General features: G+C 37.1%; 1 protein-coding gene across 4 annotated transcripts in view; it reads left to right on the plus strand.

The window, feature by feature from the left end:
• LOC128011519 (glutamate receptor 3-like) overlaps nt 1-16854 on the plus strand; it is a 35561-nt gene that overhangs the window by 8361 nt on the left and 10346 nt on the right. For 2 of the 4 annotated variants that reach the window (XM_052594009.1, XM_052594025.1), the window contains exons 4-13: nt 1114-1301; nt 4226-4279; nt 4377-4538; nt 4804-4971; nt 5908-6012; nt 6380-6487; nt 8604-8810; nt 9898-10271; nt 11428-11626; nt 15412-15659. In XM_052594009.1, coding sequence (XP_052449969.1) covers nt 1114-1301; nt 4226-4279; nt 4377-4538; nt 4804-4971; nt 5908-6012; nt 6380-6487; nt 8604-8810; nt 9898-10271; nt 11428-11626; nt 15412-15659 — 1813 coding nt within the window. Of the gene's footprint in view, nt 1-1113; nt 1302-4225; nt 4280-4376; nt 4539-4803; nt 4972-5907; nt 6013-6379; nt 6488-8603; nt 8811-9099; nt 9813-9897; nt 10272-11427; nt 11627-15411; nt 15660-16514; nt 16630-16854 lie in introns of those variants that run through there. The other 2 variants (XM_052594016.1, XM_052594035.1) reach the window with 2 other exon arrangements.

Consider the following 16854-nt stretch of genomic DNA (forward strand, 5'->3'; position numbering starts at 1 on the left):
AAATTTGAAGCAAAAACAGAATGGTTTTACTTCAGTTTTGTGAAACTATATATTAAAATATCTGCATGAAACAGTGGATGAGCTGAACGAGACTCAGATTCCCTTTCTGCCAGCAGGTGGTGTTTAAAGCGTTTAATTGGTTTCCGCTGTAAACAAAGCAGAGCTGAACTTATGAACATTAATATGCACAGAGGCAAGATGAAAATAAAAAAATACCATCTAAACTTTTTAAAAACAGTAAGTTCCCCTTAGACATGGATTTATATAAACTCCTACCCCTAAATGAATCGCGATTTGTTTAGCATCTCACACGATTTGAACCGTCACATATTTGAATCGATTTTCAAACGGCTCGTGGTTAATTGTTACATCCCTATTTGAGTTGTCCCTCAGTTTGGAAGCACAAAGGAAACATGAATGTACAGAAATGTCACGTATATTTATGATGTGCGGTTGAATGTTGTAATCTATTAATTTATTTATGTTTTTATTATTATATTTTATACAATTTTAGAAAGAAGAAATACAATATTTGTTTTCTGTTTTCCACTGTTTTTTTTTTTTTTGCTTTCTTGAACACATCGAATGAAAACACTGATTTATTTGCAAATTGTTTTGAAATAGTCAGATTTTTTTTTTATGCAAAGGAAACTGAGTATATCAGAGCAAGCAAACTCTTCCTCGCTGGGCTCAGTGGGCTGGGGTGCATGGGTCTGATATGTGCTGCAGTGGATCTGATGTATTGCAGCAGACCTGATTAGATGCGTAAAGATATAATCTGCAATGGATATGATCTCTAGTGAAGCCTCTCTGAAATATAGAAATGAAAGCCTGATATGCACCTGCACACATATGCACAAACATATATATGTTTTATATATAAAAATATGTGTTTTACCATTGCATTAGCATCATAGAGTAACCATGCTTCTTTCTTTGCCTTCCCTCCTTTCATCCCTTCAGACTTGCACTGCATCAGCAGTTCCTCTATGTTCTCAAACCAGAGAGAGAAATGAAGCAGTACTTGCTCTATCATTCTGGCTCAATTCTGCCCTGTAACTACATCTACACAAGTCATGCGTAGCCTTGGATTATTCTCTCTTTCTTTCTCAGGGTTTTCCATCCTACAGGCCATCATGGAGTCTGCAGTGATGAATAATTGGCAGGTGACAGCACGTTCGGTTGGGAACATAGTGGATCCACTGGAATACCGGCGTATTATTGAAGAAATGGATCGTCGGCAGGAGAAACGGTTCCTTATCGACTGTGAGGTGGAACGTATTAACAGTATTCTAGAACAGGTACATAAAACACATATACACACATCATTTAATTTAATTTCATCTGTTGGACTGTGTAACTGTCTGTCGTGGTGGTTCTGTCTCAGTTTTGTGGTATTGGTTTATACCTTTCCAGAAGTCAACTGCTGTTAGTAAATAAGGTGGTAAAAATTGTGTGTGAGAGAGTGTGCGTGTGTTTGTGTAGGACAGAGCGTCCTGTAACAGGGAACAGTGAGAAAACTAAAAATAATCCCTTTCCTCTCATCCAAAAATACGGTTCTGTTACAAAGGTACTGTTACATTCTCTGATTCTGTTTGTCTCTTTCACTTGCTCTTTGCCTTTTTGTTATTTACCCTCTGTCTCTACTTTCCTAGCTTTTTCCCACACACACATATACAGGGAGAGAAGAGAATGTGTGTGTCTGTGTGACACTAGGAGGTCACGGAGGTAATGAAATCCACGAGTTGATCAATCAGCACTCAGAGAAAGCTAATCAGAGCTCTGCACTTCCAGCAGACTGGCTGTCTGCTGCTGTTTGTAAATCAATAGCTGTGTGTGTGTGTGGGGGTGGGTGTGGTTGGGTCGTACCTTTATGTTGTACCTAAACCTCTACTAGTACGGCATTAAAAATGTCAATTTTGCCAGTGTATTCAAGTGCTACACCTTTGTAGAACAATAAATAATAACACAGTCCTGTGATGTGTGGGAAGACACAATATTATAACAGCTCGACCGTGCACAACAGGTTCAAACAGAACAATGAAGACAACTCTTTCATTTATTATTATGTGAATATAAGCACTACTGCACTGGTTTGTTTAAGCAAAAATCATTTAAATGTATATTTCCACAGATGGAATGTGGTGTTGTGTTCTTTAGGTATTTAGAACTGCCACTGGACATTGATAGCACCAACACAATACAAAATCCAGTAATGAGATTTTTTGGGTAAGTATTGTTTGCTGAACAGTGTTATTTTAGTATAATTTGGATGCTATGGTAGTGTTTATTAATATTTAAAAATAGTAAAAAATTTATACAATTTTTAAGTGCTTAATTTTAAAGTTCATTTAACAAATTAAGTTCATTTTAAAGTTCATTTTAACAAATAACTTTTTTCTTCTGTTTTTGATCAATCTATGGGCCAACAGAAGGTCCCTGACTTATGGAAACAGTCAATTATTGTTCCTGTTGCAAAGAATAGCCACCCTAAGACTTTAAATGATTACAGACCCATAGCCCTTACGTCATTTGTGATGAAATGTTTTGAAAAGCTGATCAAAAGAGAACTGTCATCTATGACCAATTGCCTCCTTGACCCACTACAGTTTTTATATAGACTAAACAGAGGGGTCCAGGATGCAACTGTAAAAGTACTTAACCTCATTCTTAATAACCTTGAGGGCAATAGAAATCATGCCAGACTACTTTTTGTGGATTTCTCATCAGGCTTTAACTTCATTCAGCCCCACCTGCTGGTTGAGATGCAACCTTGTGGGCTGCATATTAGATTTCCTCACAAATAGATTCCAGCGAAGTGAGAGTAAATGGCCATCCTTGCATCAACCGGCTCACCATAGGGGTGTGTTCTTGGATTTCTTTCTCTAAGACCAAGGACATGTGTATTAATTTTAGGTGCAGTTTCACTAACACTGAAAAAACTAGTATAAATGGTCAGGAAATAGAGGTTGTTATAGAGTATAAGTACCTAGGATCCATTATTGATGATAAGGTGTGATTTGACTCAAATACCAGTTTGCTTTGCAAGAAAGGCCAGCAGCGCCTGTATTGCCTGAGGAAGCTGGCAAAGTTTAATGTGGATAAGACCCTGTTGACTTTTTTGTGTATATAGGTCTTTTGTTGTGTCAGTTGTTACCTTCTCCTTAATCTGCTGGTATGGGTCCATGACTGTAAAACAAACAAACAAAAAAACTCCCTTTCGAGGTTAATTAAGGTGAGCAGCTACATCACAGGTTCAATGCAGAAAGGTCTTGAGGAACTTTATCATAAGCAGATGTTAAGAAGGGTTGAATCTATCCTGTTAGATTATTCTCATCCCTTACAGGCTGAATTTAAGATGTTGCCATTGGGATTACACTTTAAAAATTCAGAACCAACAGATATAAACACTCTTTTGTGCCTGCAGCCATTCTGCTTCTCAATTCTATAAAGAACCAAAGATAACTTAGTGATTTACTATTTATTGATTGCTTATTGTTTTTATTATTTTAATCATGCCTGCATGGTAGGCAATCTTTGTATTGGTATTGTGTGTGTGATTGTGTGTGATTTGTACTACACTATCTGTTGCACAACGAATTGACCCATTGGGGACAAATAAAGAATTTGAACTTGAAATAATTTTTTTTTATCATTTTTAAATTAACTAGTTTGATCATTTCTGGTTTCATTTAAATGTTTTTGTATTTTTTGTCACTTTTTGACATTTTATTATTTTTTTAATTAAAATAATCTCCCATCCCCCCACCCAGTTTTATACTATTAATAAAAAGAAAAACTTTCCTCCTTTTTTTTTCCACTGCTGGGACCACAAAGTGCCCATAGTTACAGAATCACTCTGCAGCAGTTTTTGCATTTAATTTGTTTCAAGTTTATTTATTTATTTGTATAGCGCTTTTACAATACAAATCGTTACAAAGCAACTTTACAGAAAATTATGTTTCTACAATATTTAGTAGTAGCTTATAAGCGGTGACTGTCAGTTTGTCCACGTATGACAGGATTTTTAGAAAAATTTATACAAGACGTAGTCAGCCAGACGATGAACATTATTAATATTATTAATAATTAATAAATATTATATGATGCAGTCACACTTGTTTGTTTGCCAATTTAATCTGTGATTCATTCTTTTTGAACTCATGGTCTACATAAAGAATCAGACGTAATGCTGGGTGACACACTTCCATTCTTTTATTTCCAGGTCGTGATCTCAGGAAAGAACAGTCGAGGATATCATTACATCCTGGCTAATCTTGTGAGAAAAAACACACACACACATGGCCAGATCTCTTCTTTCTTAACCTCCTGTGAGTGACCTTTCACTTTTTACCATTGACCCTTGCTCCCTGCAGGGATTCTCTAACATGAGCTTGGATAAGGTGTTTTCTAGTGGAGCAAATATTACCGGATTCCAAATCATAAATCCTGATACCCCGATCGTGCAGCAGTTCCTTCAGCGCTGGGAGCGGCTCGATGAGAGAGAGTTCCCCGAGTCTAGAAACACTCCCCTGAAGGTCTCTCTCTCTCTTTATTTCTATGCTTATTTATGTGCATTTGTGATGAGTTTATTAGTGACTGTGCTACTTGTGTGATTATGTTTACAGTGTTTATTTATGTGTAATTTATGATAGCATATTTTAATGAGTTTTATGTAGCATGCAGTAGTTTCATTAATGATTTCTTTTGTTGTCGATGTTGCTTAAATTTTCCCATGAAGCACCTCATTCAGCTGTTGTGCCCATACATGTAAACCATTTATCTGTTTGTTCTCCTGTTTAGTACACCTCTGCACTGACACATGATGCCATCCTGGTGATAGCTGAAGCATTTCGGTATTTGAGACGTCAGCGTGTTGATATTTCTCGCCGAGGGGGTGCAGGCGATTGCCTCGCCAACCCGGCTGTACCATGGAGCCAGGGAATCGACATTGAGAGAGCTCTCAAAATGGTAGGAGAGGGCCATAAAGGGCCTCAGAGATAGGAAAACAGCTACATTCGTGGTTTTTAATGATCAATGAATGTGCAATAATGTTTAGATATATATTTACATTTGATGAATTTTAAATGGTTTGTGTTTATTTTTTCCTTTAGACCTTAAATGCCAGAGAAACAAGCGCATACCCATCTTTCGTATTTTGTGTTCACTTCCGTTTTTGCGGTAGCTCTGTATACTGTACTTCTATGGCATCGCTGTTAAAGAGAGGTGAAGCCGGTGAAGTGGATTTACTTAATATAGAGTTATCAAAAGTTATGATGACCATTGTAATGTTTGAAGTGGGTGCCATATAAAATGTCAGTAGAACGGGAATATTTTAAATGAGCGGTTAATTCATAAATCCATAAGATTTTATATACCTTCATGCTGTGGAAATACAAACCAGAAGACAGAACACAATAAATGCAGTGCTGAAAAGGGGCGGGCTACATAAGGTCTATATGGTTATATGATACTTTATGTTACACGCCCCGTACAGCAGAACGTGTTGGCAGATTAGAAAGTCCCTGTAAACACAGGAAAAAATTAGGAGACCGGAGCAATTGTGTCTGTGTTGCACATAATCTCCAGCAATTGTGAGGGCGCTGGCGCAACACCGCTCCTCTATACAAGTCCTCATTTTCAAAATAAGAGTCCCAATCTCATTCAGCAATAGACAGTACTTTTTACACGTGACAGTTTCAGCTTCCCTTTTACATTTAACATACAGAATATTTGTAAACTGAAAATCAGTGTATGAAAAAAACTTTTCTTCCCAAAAATCACAATAACTAAAATGTGTACATACTTCAGGGTGTCACACTTACATTTAATAATGTTGTATCATGCTTTTTTGTTTTGCTTGTTATTTTGTGGATGTTACTGTTCCTGTGTGCTTTCCTCCCGCAGGTTCAGGTTCAGGGTATGACGGGAAATATTCAGTTTGACTCATTTGGACGGCGATCAAATTACACCATTGATGTTTATGAAATGAAACCAGGTGGAGCCAGAAAGGTTAGTGGCCCTGGGAGGGCAGTTTCTATAAATTAACAAAATATTACTGTCACAGTAAAGCCTCAAGTTACTTTGTTGTTTTTTCTCTGCCCTTTTTTTTTGGCTTATTTTTGTTACAATTTGTTTTCATATAGTGCAAGTAAATATTTTCTCTTGAAAGCTCAAGGAAAATAATATTTCTCATGATATGACCCCTTTAACATTTACTAAAATGCTCCAGCTGCCCTCATACTTGCTTTCCTCCTCCATCGGTCATGAGATCACGTTTCTACTGAGTCATTCTCTTACTGAGTTGCTGTATTTCTGTTATAGGTCAACTGTGATCGATTGATGCTATTTATGCTGTTACTGTTTCTGTCCCTTGCAGATTGGCTACTGGAATGAATATGAGAAATTTGTTTATATAGTGGAGCAGCAGGTTACCAACGAATCCTCCTCTGTGGAAAACAGAACCATTGTGGTCACTACTATTATGGTACACTATCTAAACTGCTTTTAAATATACCGAACCATGATCCTTCTGCCCTTTCAGGTTTAGTGTCATGGTTGCATTGCATCCTGGGGGGGCAGAATGTTTTTCTGTTTTACTTTGCTTTGCACTCACTCACTACATGTTGAAACAGTCGATCACAGAAGAGTGTTTCAACTTTATCCGTGTGAGTGCCAAAGCATTTTCAGTTCCATTCCGGTGGCCTATTGTAGCAGTGACATCACAATACTGGCTTTGGTAAGAAATAGGTTAGAATGTCCATCTCTCTGCTTCTTTCACTTCATCAAACGTAAGTACTGAATGATTGAGATGCCAAGCTGGATGCAAATTGCAGGAAATATAAAGAAATATAGACTCAAAACATGGCTGATGGTTTTCTCACACACTGTGTGTAATATTAAGCTTTAGAAAAAGATGCAAAGTAAAGTCTCTCATTTTACATCTCCTCAGACTTCAAATGTGTTTTGTTTTTGAGGTCCTGTTTTTAATATCCAGCTGTCAAAAAAGATGTCCCAATGGGTGCAGACAGTTTGTTCTTTTTTTAGTTCCATAAAATTGACATAGTTGTCGATGCTAAAACGATGAATGTGAGCAGGGATGTAGCTGTCTATTGCATTTATTAACAAATATAACAAGAAATGCAGAACTTCTAAATCTAGAGAATTTCAGACAGGACATGTGCCAGTTTATGCACGTAGAGATTTTTTTCCTACTGGAAATTTTTTCCGTTGAATAACTCGCTGTGTTCAAGCAAACACGCAATAATTGAACCAAATGCTGGAAGTGAATTGGTTGGGGCTGTACAGTGATTACAGCTGGGCTTAAAGATTTATAATTATGTCCTTAATGAAGAGCTCAGAGAACTTGAGGACTGGGATGGATAGAGGAGAGGACTGAGATGAAACTGAAAGAGTATTAATTAAAGGTTGAATATGGTAATTAATCTTTTGAATAATACATAACTTGAAGGTCACAGAAACCAAATCTTAGTTGGAAAAAATCAAATGTACTTCAGAACTGTGCCGTTGAGAAATACTGCTGTTTTATTACCGATAAGTTACATTACATTAGCTAAATGAATGTTTATAAGACCAGCTATAATTACATTAATATATGTTACTAAATTTAGTTAGAGAAACAAAGTCATATTTAAATGTACCATATGGTTCGCCTTATGTTACATTTAAAGGTGATGACAATCTCTTTCTGGCTCTGCCTATGATGACCTCATAAGTAGATACAGAAATTGAAAGAAGGTTAATGAGATGATTAGTTTAATAAAACAATTAATAATCTAAACAGACTTTTAAAACATCTTAAAAGATTGTTTCATTCTGCACAGGTTGGACAGAAGTGCTTGTGTAAAGAAACCTCATATATAAATTGACAAGTTTAAATTACTGGAAACCAACTTAAAATATAGATGATTGGGTTCAGTAAATATAAGATTAAAGAAAACTAGAGTTTGATCTGATTATATTAAAGCAGAATTCTGATCTGCATTAAATGCTGAAGTTTCATCAGGTATTAATGTTTGGCCTGATTAAAATAGTTAAAAGCACACAGGTGTGAGAAAACATCTGCTTCCTTCTTTAATCCATCTGCATGCACTGTACACATACAGTACCTGTGTGTGTTAAAAAGGGCTTCCTATACTTCCATACTTGCTTTAGATTGACAAATGACTTCAGTTTACAAATGAGAGGATCTGCAACTTCACATCTCTGTCAGCTCTCTTTTTTCCTCTCCAATTTGAGTAATCAGAAACCACCATTAAATAACACTGTCCTCAATCCAAAACAATTAAAAATACATGTAGCCTTCCTCACAACTGCTGTTTGTCTGGAAGCTTGGCTGCTGGTCACATTGCTGTTACGAGACTCACAATGCATGTTTATTTTCCAGTGTGTGTTTGTGTGAATGTGTAAGAATGAAAGAGGTGTGAAAGTGTGTACTGTATGTGTGAGACATCAGCATGGTTGCAGACTAATCAGTGATTTTATGTGTGTGTATGTGTGTGTGTGTGTGTGTGTGTGCGCCTGTGTGTGTTTTGGGCTATCAGTCTAAAAGCCAGTTGAACCTCATCTGATTTGGTTAACAGGAAGCTCCATACGTAATGTACAAGAGGAATTATATGCAGTTGGAAGGGAATGATCGCTATGAGGGCTACTGTGTAGACTTGGCATCAGAAATCGCAAAGCACGTGGGCATAAGGTACAAACTGTCCATTGTAGCTGATGGGAAATATGGAGCACGCGACCCTGAGACCAAGACCTGGAACGGCATGGTGGGGGAGTTGGTATATGGGGTGAGTGCTAGGAAAATGATCCTGCAATGGCGAATTGTTGGTGGTGGGATAGTGGCTGTGTGAAGCCGGCAACACTTAAGAGACCTCATATAAAATCACAGACCACTATGTCAAAATAAAAGTCACAAATTCACTTTTTTTTGTGTGTAGGTTTTCAAAATATATTATGAAAGATTTTCTAGCTATCTTTTAACATTTTACAGTTTGGTATTTGTCAGAGTTTTTCTCAACATTCATGTGGCACATGATTTATTTTGACACTGTAATGTGATTTTACAATTATTTCCAGTATCTTGGTGTTGCTGACATCACCCAAGTCTTTGGTCAAGGTCAGTGATTTTACAGGAAAAAGCTCCAAATAAGTGCCTCTCTGCATGAGGAACCATGGGTAAAGGCCTTTAAAAATGCATTTATTTTTGGGAAAACAAAAATCAGCTCCACCCATCCGGTGCCTGTTAAAGTTTAATAACTTATTCTTTATTCACTGTAAGAAATTGAGTGCATGTGTGTCTATGCTTTTGTTTTGTTTTTGTGTGCCAATTCAACATATCATGAATATACAACATGCATATCAATTAATCATCTCAGGTGAATTTTTTTTTCTTTTACTTAATAGATTGTATTATACACAATACTTGGATGCACAAGTGTATTTTCACCATAACAACTAATTTTATAATTATAATTTTATTATATCATTTTGATGATCATAAGCTATTTATTGTCCATGTCATGATAATTATTGTCTTATATTAGTCAGAATTTCGTAAATTCATACACAAAATATTACGAAGTTCTATTTAGAATTATTGGAGACAAGTAGTCATTTTGGAAAAGAAGTACATTGTAACATCTGCTACATGCAGTTATACATTACAGTTAAGCGCAAATAATGAACCAAAGGTACTTTTATTTGTAGTTAGTAGTCAAACAACTGGATCATTCCTCCATTTTGCATTTTTATTGTCACTACATTTTGAAAATAGTAGACTATCTAATTACATTTCCATTATCATACCATTAAATTGTTATTGTTGTTGTTTTTTTCGTATTATGAACTGAGCTTTATTGTGCTCCATGTTTCTAGAGGGCAGATATAGCTGTGGCTCCTCTCACTATAACCCTTGTCCGGGAGGAGGTGATAGATTTCTCCAAGCCCTTCATGAGTCTGGGCATTTCCATCATGATAAAGAAACCACAGAAGTCCAAACCAGGAGTCTTCTCCTTCCTGGATCCGCTGGCCTATGAAATCTGGATGTGTATCGTGTTTGCATATATTGGTGTGAGCGTGGTTCTCTTCCTGGTGAGTCGTTTCAGTCCATATGAATGGCACATGGATGAGAATGAAGAGGCGAAGGATCCACAGACGCCACCTGACCCTCCCAACGACTTCGGCATCTTTAACAGTCTCTGGTTCTCTCTTGGAGCTTTCATGCAGCAAGGATGCGATATCTCACCAAGGTTGGTGTATTATTTAGCCCATCCTTGTCTCTCCATCCTCATCTTTCTCGCTCCCCTCATCTTAGCATTTTATGGTCCTCTTGTCTTTCATGGTGCATATATGTTATTCTACTTGGGGTGTCTCACATTTAAGAAGCTCATCTTCTAATCTTAACAAATTCTGTCATCACTTTCATCACTTCATTTATTCACTCATTTTTACACCTGTTCATTCATTAATTAATTCTTTCAATCATTCCATCAATCAGTCACAATATGGTCACTACAAGTGTTCCTGTCTTTATCTCCTCTTTTTCTCTTTTGAAGTACAGCTTGTTTTAAATCAATTTTTAAGGCATAGTGCTCTTCGAATCTAAAGAAACCTTTGCACTACTTTCACCATAATAATGTCTGACAGTATTCGTAGGCAATTTTGTAATGACAAATCATTTAACAGATTATTTTGTTTGAAATAACTTGAAAATGAGGGAAATAATAAGCAATTTGAAATACACCAGCATGTTTGATGTTACATTAAAAGTTTTTTGTTGAAACTTTTCTTGTTAATGTTAATTATTAAACATTCAACAATGTTTTTTAATAATTAAAGTATAAATCAATTATTACAATTTTCTTTTTCATGATATCCAAAACTAGTTTGAGAACCACTGCTGGGCACCAACTAAAATAATTTATATTCACTATGTGTTGACTGTAAAATGTTCAGATTTTCTCTCTTTCACTCTCTTTTTCTCTTTCTTGGAGGGCTACCGTGTTCTTGCTGCATGTCTCTAGTTTTACTGTCAGCAGTTGGTGTTTATAAACTGTTTCAGTGGAGGCGTGTTAGCCCTCTTCACTCATTCCATCATTCATCTATTCATTCATTAGGAATTCCTGCCCATTCACTTTATTTCTCTTGAATTCTTGTCTTTCATCTTTGAGGTCATCTTTGTGACCCTGTTCTTCTCATCCTCATCTTTCTGCTATCTCTCATGAGATACACCTGTCCAAAAAGAAGCTTCACTTGTACTTTGAGTGCTTTTTTTTTTGTCAGTTTCTTAGAGACATTTTATCGTTAGTAATAGTCTTAATATCTCTGTGCTAATTGTTAACCTTCCACAGGGAATTTTTTTGCTCTCCCATTGTCTTTCTTGCTTTCTCTTTCCCTCTCTCTTAGGTCTCTGTCTGGCCGTATTGTTGGAGGTGTGTGGTGGTTCTTCACTCTGATCATCATTTCATCCTACACTGCCAATCTGGCTGCTTTCCTGACTGTGGAAAGGATGGTGTCGCCTATAGAGAGTGCAGAAGACCTGGCCAAGCAGACTGAGATCGCCTACGGAACACTCGACTCCGGTTCCACCAAAGAGTTCTTCAGGGTAAGACAGCAATTAAAATGTACTGGCAAATATTACTGCCATTTTTAGCCAAAATGAGGAAATAAGCCTGTGTGGTTTTTGATAATAATAAAACTTGTATTCTGTGCCAGTGTTTCTTATACCGTGATTATTTGCAACGGTTGCTTTGTCACATCCAATGCAGACAGAATTTAGCTGTTACGGAGCAGTGCAACAACTGTCGCATCCGGTGTAGACAACATGTTAGTCCTGATCTTGAAGGTCCTCATATTTTGGTTCTCGCCCTTATTGACATCTACACTACTGTTCAGAAGTTTGTGTTTGTTACAGTTTTGTTTTTATGTCTTTGAAAGAAGTCTCATACAGTGAAATAATAATATTGTATAGTTAAAGATAACTGGTTTCTATTTTAATATATGTGTATGTATTTCTGTGAAGGGAAAGCTTAATTTTTTAGCATCCTTTAATCCAGTCTTCAGTGTTACATGATCCCTTGATAATCTTGTCTAATGCGCTGATTTGATGCTTAGAAAGGTCAAAAGAACAGCATTTATTTGAAATCTTAGTCTTTATAGAATTGTCTTTTTTTTCTCCAAAAAAGTCTTTACTGTCATTTTTTATCAATTAAATTAATCCTTGCTGAATAAGTATCAGTTTCATACAAAACAATCTTATTGACCCCAAACTTTTGAACTGTAGTGTATATTTGTTTCTACAGGCAAACTGCATCAAGTACACCAACACTGAATCTAAGAAAATGCACTTATGTTGATGTTCCTGTGGTTTCCAGTAAAAATAAGATTTTAATCAGCTTGTAAATCACATGTGAATATGGTTTGTGCCCCCCCCCCCCCCAAAAAAAGGAAATTAGTTAAATGTGCCAGAAATCGTATTTTTCTGCCTTTCTGAACAAAGCCTAATGTGCATTATTCAACTCATTAGCCACTAAAAGCTTAAGTGAATTTGTCAATTAAAGGAGGCATTCAGAATGTGCAGTATTGGAAGGGTTTTTTGATTCTGGATTGAGAAATTCTGATATATGGGATTGAGGAAATGTCTTTGATTTCTTTTCTTAAGCATGATTAATTTAGACAGCTATACTTTACATGTTCATGGGGTGATGTGGTAGACTATTGTTTTCTTAAAGAACTCAAATATGAAATGACTAAGGGATCTAAAGGAACACACATATTAAAAGTAAACTGAGATTACAGTCAATTGTCAGTTTCACAAAAAAGTGGCATGCGACCATCTTTAACTAATCTAAACTAATGTTTTACTGAATATCAGTCATATACCATTTTTCATGTAAGGCAGCCAGAGGCTGAGTGTGTGTTTGTGTTTTTGTGTGTGTGCATGTGTGTTTTAAGATGACAGGGAACAGGGCAGTTTTAAGATGACCCAGATACACCACTGCTGATGAGCTCATCCTGTCATTTCACCTTAATGTCACGATTACTCACTCACTGTGTGTGTGTGTGTGTGTGTGTGTGTGTGTCACACACACACACAGTCACTGTCACATCTCTCACACAGTCACTGTCACATCACAGACCCACTAAAGAGTGGTTGGAGACAGAGATGGAGAACACATGAATTGAGGTGCCCTTTAGCTCCTCTCTCTTTCATGAGTTGTTAACAAAATCTGTTAACAAACTGGATCAGAGCAGTGATGAGAGGAGAGCAGCTGACACAGAGTCAGACTGAATTTGATGTGGAGACGGTCTCCACCTTGTGTTCATTGCAACAAACTCTCCTAACAAGTAGTGTTAGTGTATAGCTCAGCAATTAGATGGTAATGCTGGTTTGAGTTTAGGTTTTTAGGTAGAAATACAATGTTGGTATATGGTATTAAAAGGTTTAAATAAATAATCAAATGATAATGCAACACTGAAGACTAAAGTAGTGTCTGTTTGCCATTACAGGAATAAAGTTATAAAAGGTTATAATAATATTTCACAATATTACTGTTTTTACTGTTCTTTCTTATTCTAGTGAACTCTCAACAAATGATTTAAATCTGAATTTTTGGAAATCAATATTGTTGGGTCATAACAACTTAAAAGAGACTTTTATGTAGGCCTATAGTTTTTTAGGACTTACATGAAAAAGGTCTTCAGAATTTCCACTTGCTAATACAGGTCTGAAAGAACACAAGTCTGAGTAAACGATGACAGAACTTTTATTTTGGGGGAACTATTCTTTTAATAAAGATAATGACGGGTTAATGAAAATAAAAAAAATACAAAAAGGCTTTCTGGGAAAATTCTGTTTATGGGTTTGAGTATAGGAATATATTGGCAAGTCAATATTTAAAAATTGTGCCCACCATGGTTAATAGCTCTGTTATGTACTTGAGCATCCAACCAGACCCAGATCATCCAATGGTATATAGATGTTTATCATGTTAGAGACCTGAAAAGAGACATAATTTTTGCATTTCTTCTGGTGCCTCTTGTGGCACAGAAATTGCACATTTCGTCCTTTAAATTCTACAGTTTGTGCCTGAAAACCCAAGAAAAACACATGCACAAATACACTCCTACACTAGCTGTTTGGAGGTCAAGTTAACCTACTTAAATGTATGAAGATATGTATGAGAGTATGTGTGCAAAACTGTGTCCTATAAAGGAAGGAGTGTGTGTGTGTGTTTGTGTGTTTTTGTCCTAATAAATTTAGGTGTATGTGTGTGTGTGTATTCTCTCCAGAGATTTCTTGTCTGCTACATGGCCATTTATAGCTATTTTTGCTTGAAATGGACACAGAATATTTTGGTTTATGAAACTTAAGCTTTGATTCATCTCGATTTCAGCAGAATTACAATAATTAGTATAGCCATAATTTCTGTCTTTTTTTTATTTTATTTTTTTTATGGTATATTCACATTCCTCTTAACAATGTAAAGGACCTTTTCGGTGATTATTTGAAGAGCTCATAGTTTGCTACTAAGATTTTATACTCTGCTGTTGTCGGTTTAGTCTCATGGCACCAGGAGTCTCTGTGATTAAAAGTCCTTGGGGGTTCTTGTACAAAAGACCTTTAGATGACAGTGTGTCTGGGGTGGGATGACTGTGATGTGAGACATCTGAAACAATGGTTCTTGGTTTAAATTGTGGTTGTCAACAGATTTCCATATACAGGTAGGCTACATATATTCTGACCCAGAATCTTTTTTTTTTTCTCTGACGATATTTCAGCAGTCATGTACTGTATGGCAGATTTGTGAATGCATCATCATTCATCTAATAAGATCTAGTCATCTAATCTTGATTGATTTAGAGAGTTTACTCATGCACGGACATGTTTGCAGCAGTTCTTCACAGTGTAATAGGATATTTTATAAGACCGAAAACAAAAAGATCCCTAAGTTGATATTTGCCTAAATTCCATGATATGAAACGAAACTTGCAAAACTTGTCTGCTATTGTGTCAGTGAGGAAGCAGCTTATTGTGTGTGCAGCTTGTGAGCAAGGAAAATACCATTTATATCCTTATATAACCAAAATAGTATAAAAAAAAATATTGAAATATAGGGACACTTTTTTGATGGGGGCCCTGTGCCTCAGTACTGATGAACGGCTAGAAATGCTCCTGGCATATGTCATATATGTATCTAATAATATAGTGGAAAATTATTCATGGCGGTTTATGATGGGTTCGTATAGGTCACAAAATGAGTCACTGTCCATCCCTGCTGACAGGAAATTTTAGCCAGACACTTTTTATTTGTACAAGGTCATGAAACTCTCATTTCTCTCTCTCTTAACCTTTCCATTTATTTCCTCTTTGTCCTTTCTCTCTTTCAGCGTTCAAAGATTGCCGTCTACGAGAAAATGTGGTCTTACATGAAGTCCGCCGAGCCCTCCGTCTTCGTAAAGACCACCCCTGACGGAGTGGCTCGCGTGCGCAAGTCGAAGGGGAAGTTTGCGTTCCTGCTCGAGTCCACGATGAACGAATACATCGAGCAGAGAAAGCCGTGTGACACTATGAAGGTGGGAGGGAACCTGGACTCCAAGGGCTACGGTGTGGCCACGCCCAAAGGGTCGGCATTAAGGTGGGTGGAATAATATAACAATTCACTCTGTTGTTATAGTATTCCACCTACCCTGATTCCACCATCTCTCTCTTCTCTCCGTCTCATTCATGTTGTGTTTTTCATTCTCTCAACCTCTTAACTTTTCTCATTCTTTCTACATAAAACCTTTTCCTTCTGTTTTGTTTTCATTCTGCCTATTTCTCTCTTTCTCTTGTGTTACATGATAAGGTAACCACGTCTGTGTGTTCAGTTTTTTTGTTGTTGTTTATTTATGTACTGTATGTAGTGGTGATGTTTCTATCATGTTTCTCTCTACAGAAATGCCACATAACTTTTAATTTACAGTCCATTTTTGCAGCGCAATGCCTGTTGCTGTTGATTTCCTACCCCCCTTTTCTTGTTGTCCTTCTTCCTCTTTTTTGTCTTCTCTGTCCTTTGCTTTGTGCTGTGATTGCAGTTCTGTAATGTTTGTATGGCTGGATTTTTTTTTCTCTGCAACTGCACTGTACTGCCTGCTGCTATGCATGTCATGCCATACACTTTTTGTTATCTTCCTGCATCATTCCCATCATTCACCAGCACTCTTTTTCTTATAATCTCACTTCTTTATGTTTATCTCTGTCCACTTAGCACCGCACACACCTTACTTGCACACACGCTTCTGTCTGTACCTAGTCGTTGACGCAATTAACCAAACAAACGGTCCAAAAACTACCAGTTAACCATTCGCGCGGTCCAACCACTTCACCAGTTAACCGGTCTCTCCTCTTGTATTTACCCCTAACAAAAAAGCAACTGCCAGTTGCGGCAGTCTCATTAGATTTCTCACGAACCTGTCCCTTTTCTTACGAGCTATGTGTTTATCATTTGAAGAAGCGCTGTAAACCTGGCGGTGTTAAAGCTGAATGAGCAGGGCCTGCTGGACAAGCTGAAAAATAAATGGTGGTACGACAAGGGAGAGTGCGGCAGCGGGGGAGGGGACTCGAAGGTCAGCCTCAATCTCACCCAAACAACCATTTCATAGCTACGAGTAATCGGCAAGGCTGTGACATATGACCCCCGCCAACAGTACCGTGACCCTCAGGGGTTGACACGAGCAAACTGTGCCTAAAGACCCAAGGACATTAGTACTACTGCGACGGCCGCAGTTACTGTAAGTGCTGCTAATGTAACAGTTTTTGGAGCTTATGTAATAAGGTAAACTGTGTTCAGA

The sequence above is a fragment of the Carassius gibelio genome, chromosome A5 (assembly GCF_023724105.1).
Source record: "Carassius gibelio isolate Cgi1373 ecotype wild population from Czech Republic chromosome A5, carGib1.2-hapl.c, whole genome shotgun sequence".
NCBI lineage: Eukaryota > Metazoa > Chordata > Actinopteri > Cypriniformes > Cyprinidae > Carassius > Carassius gibelio.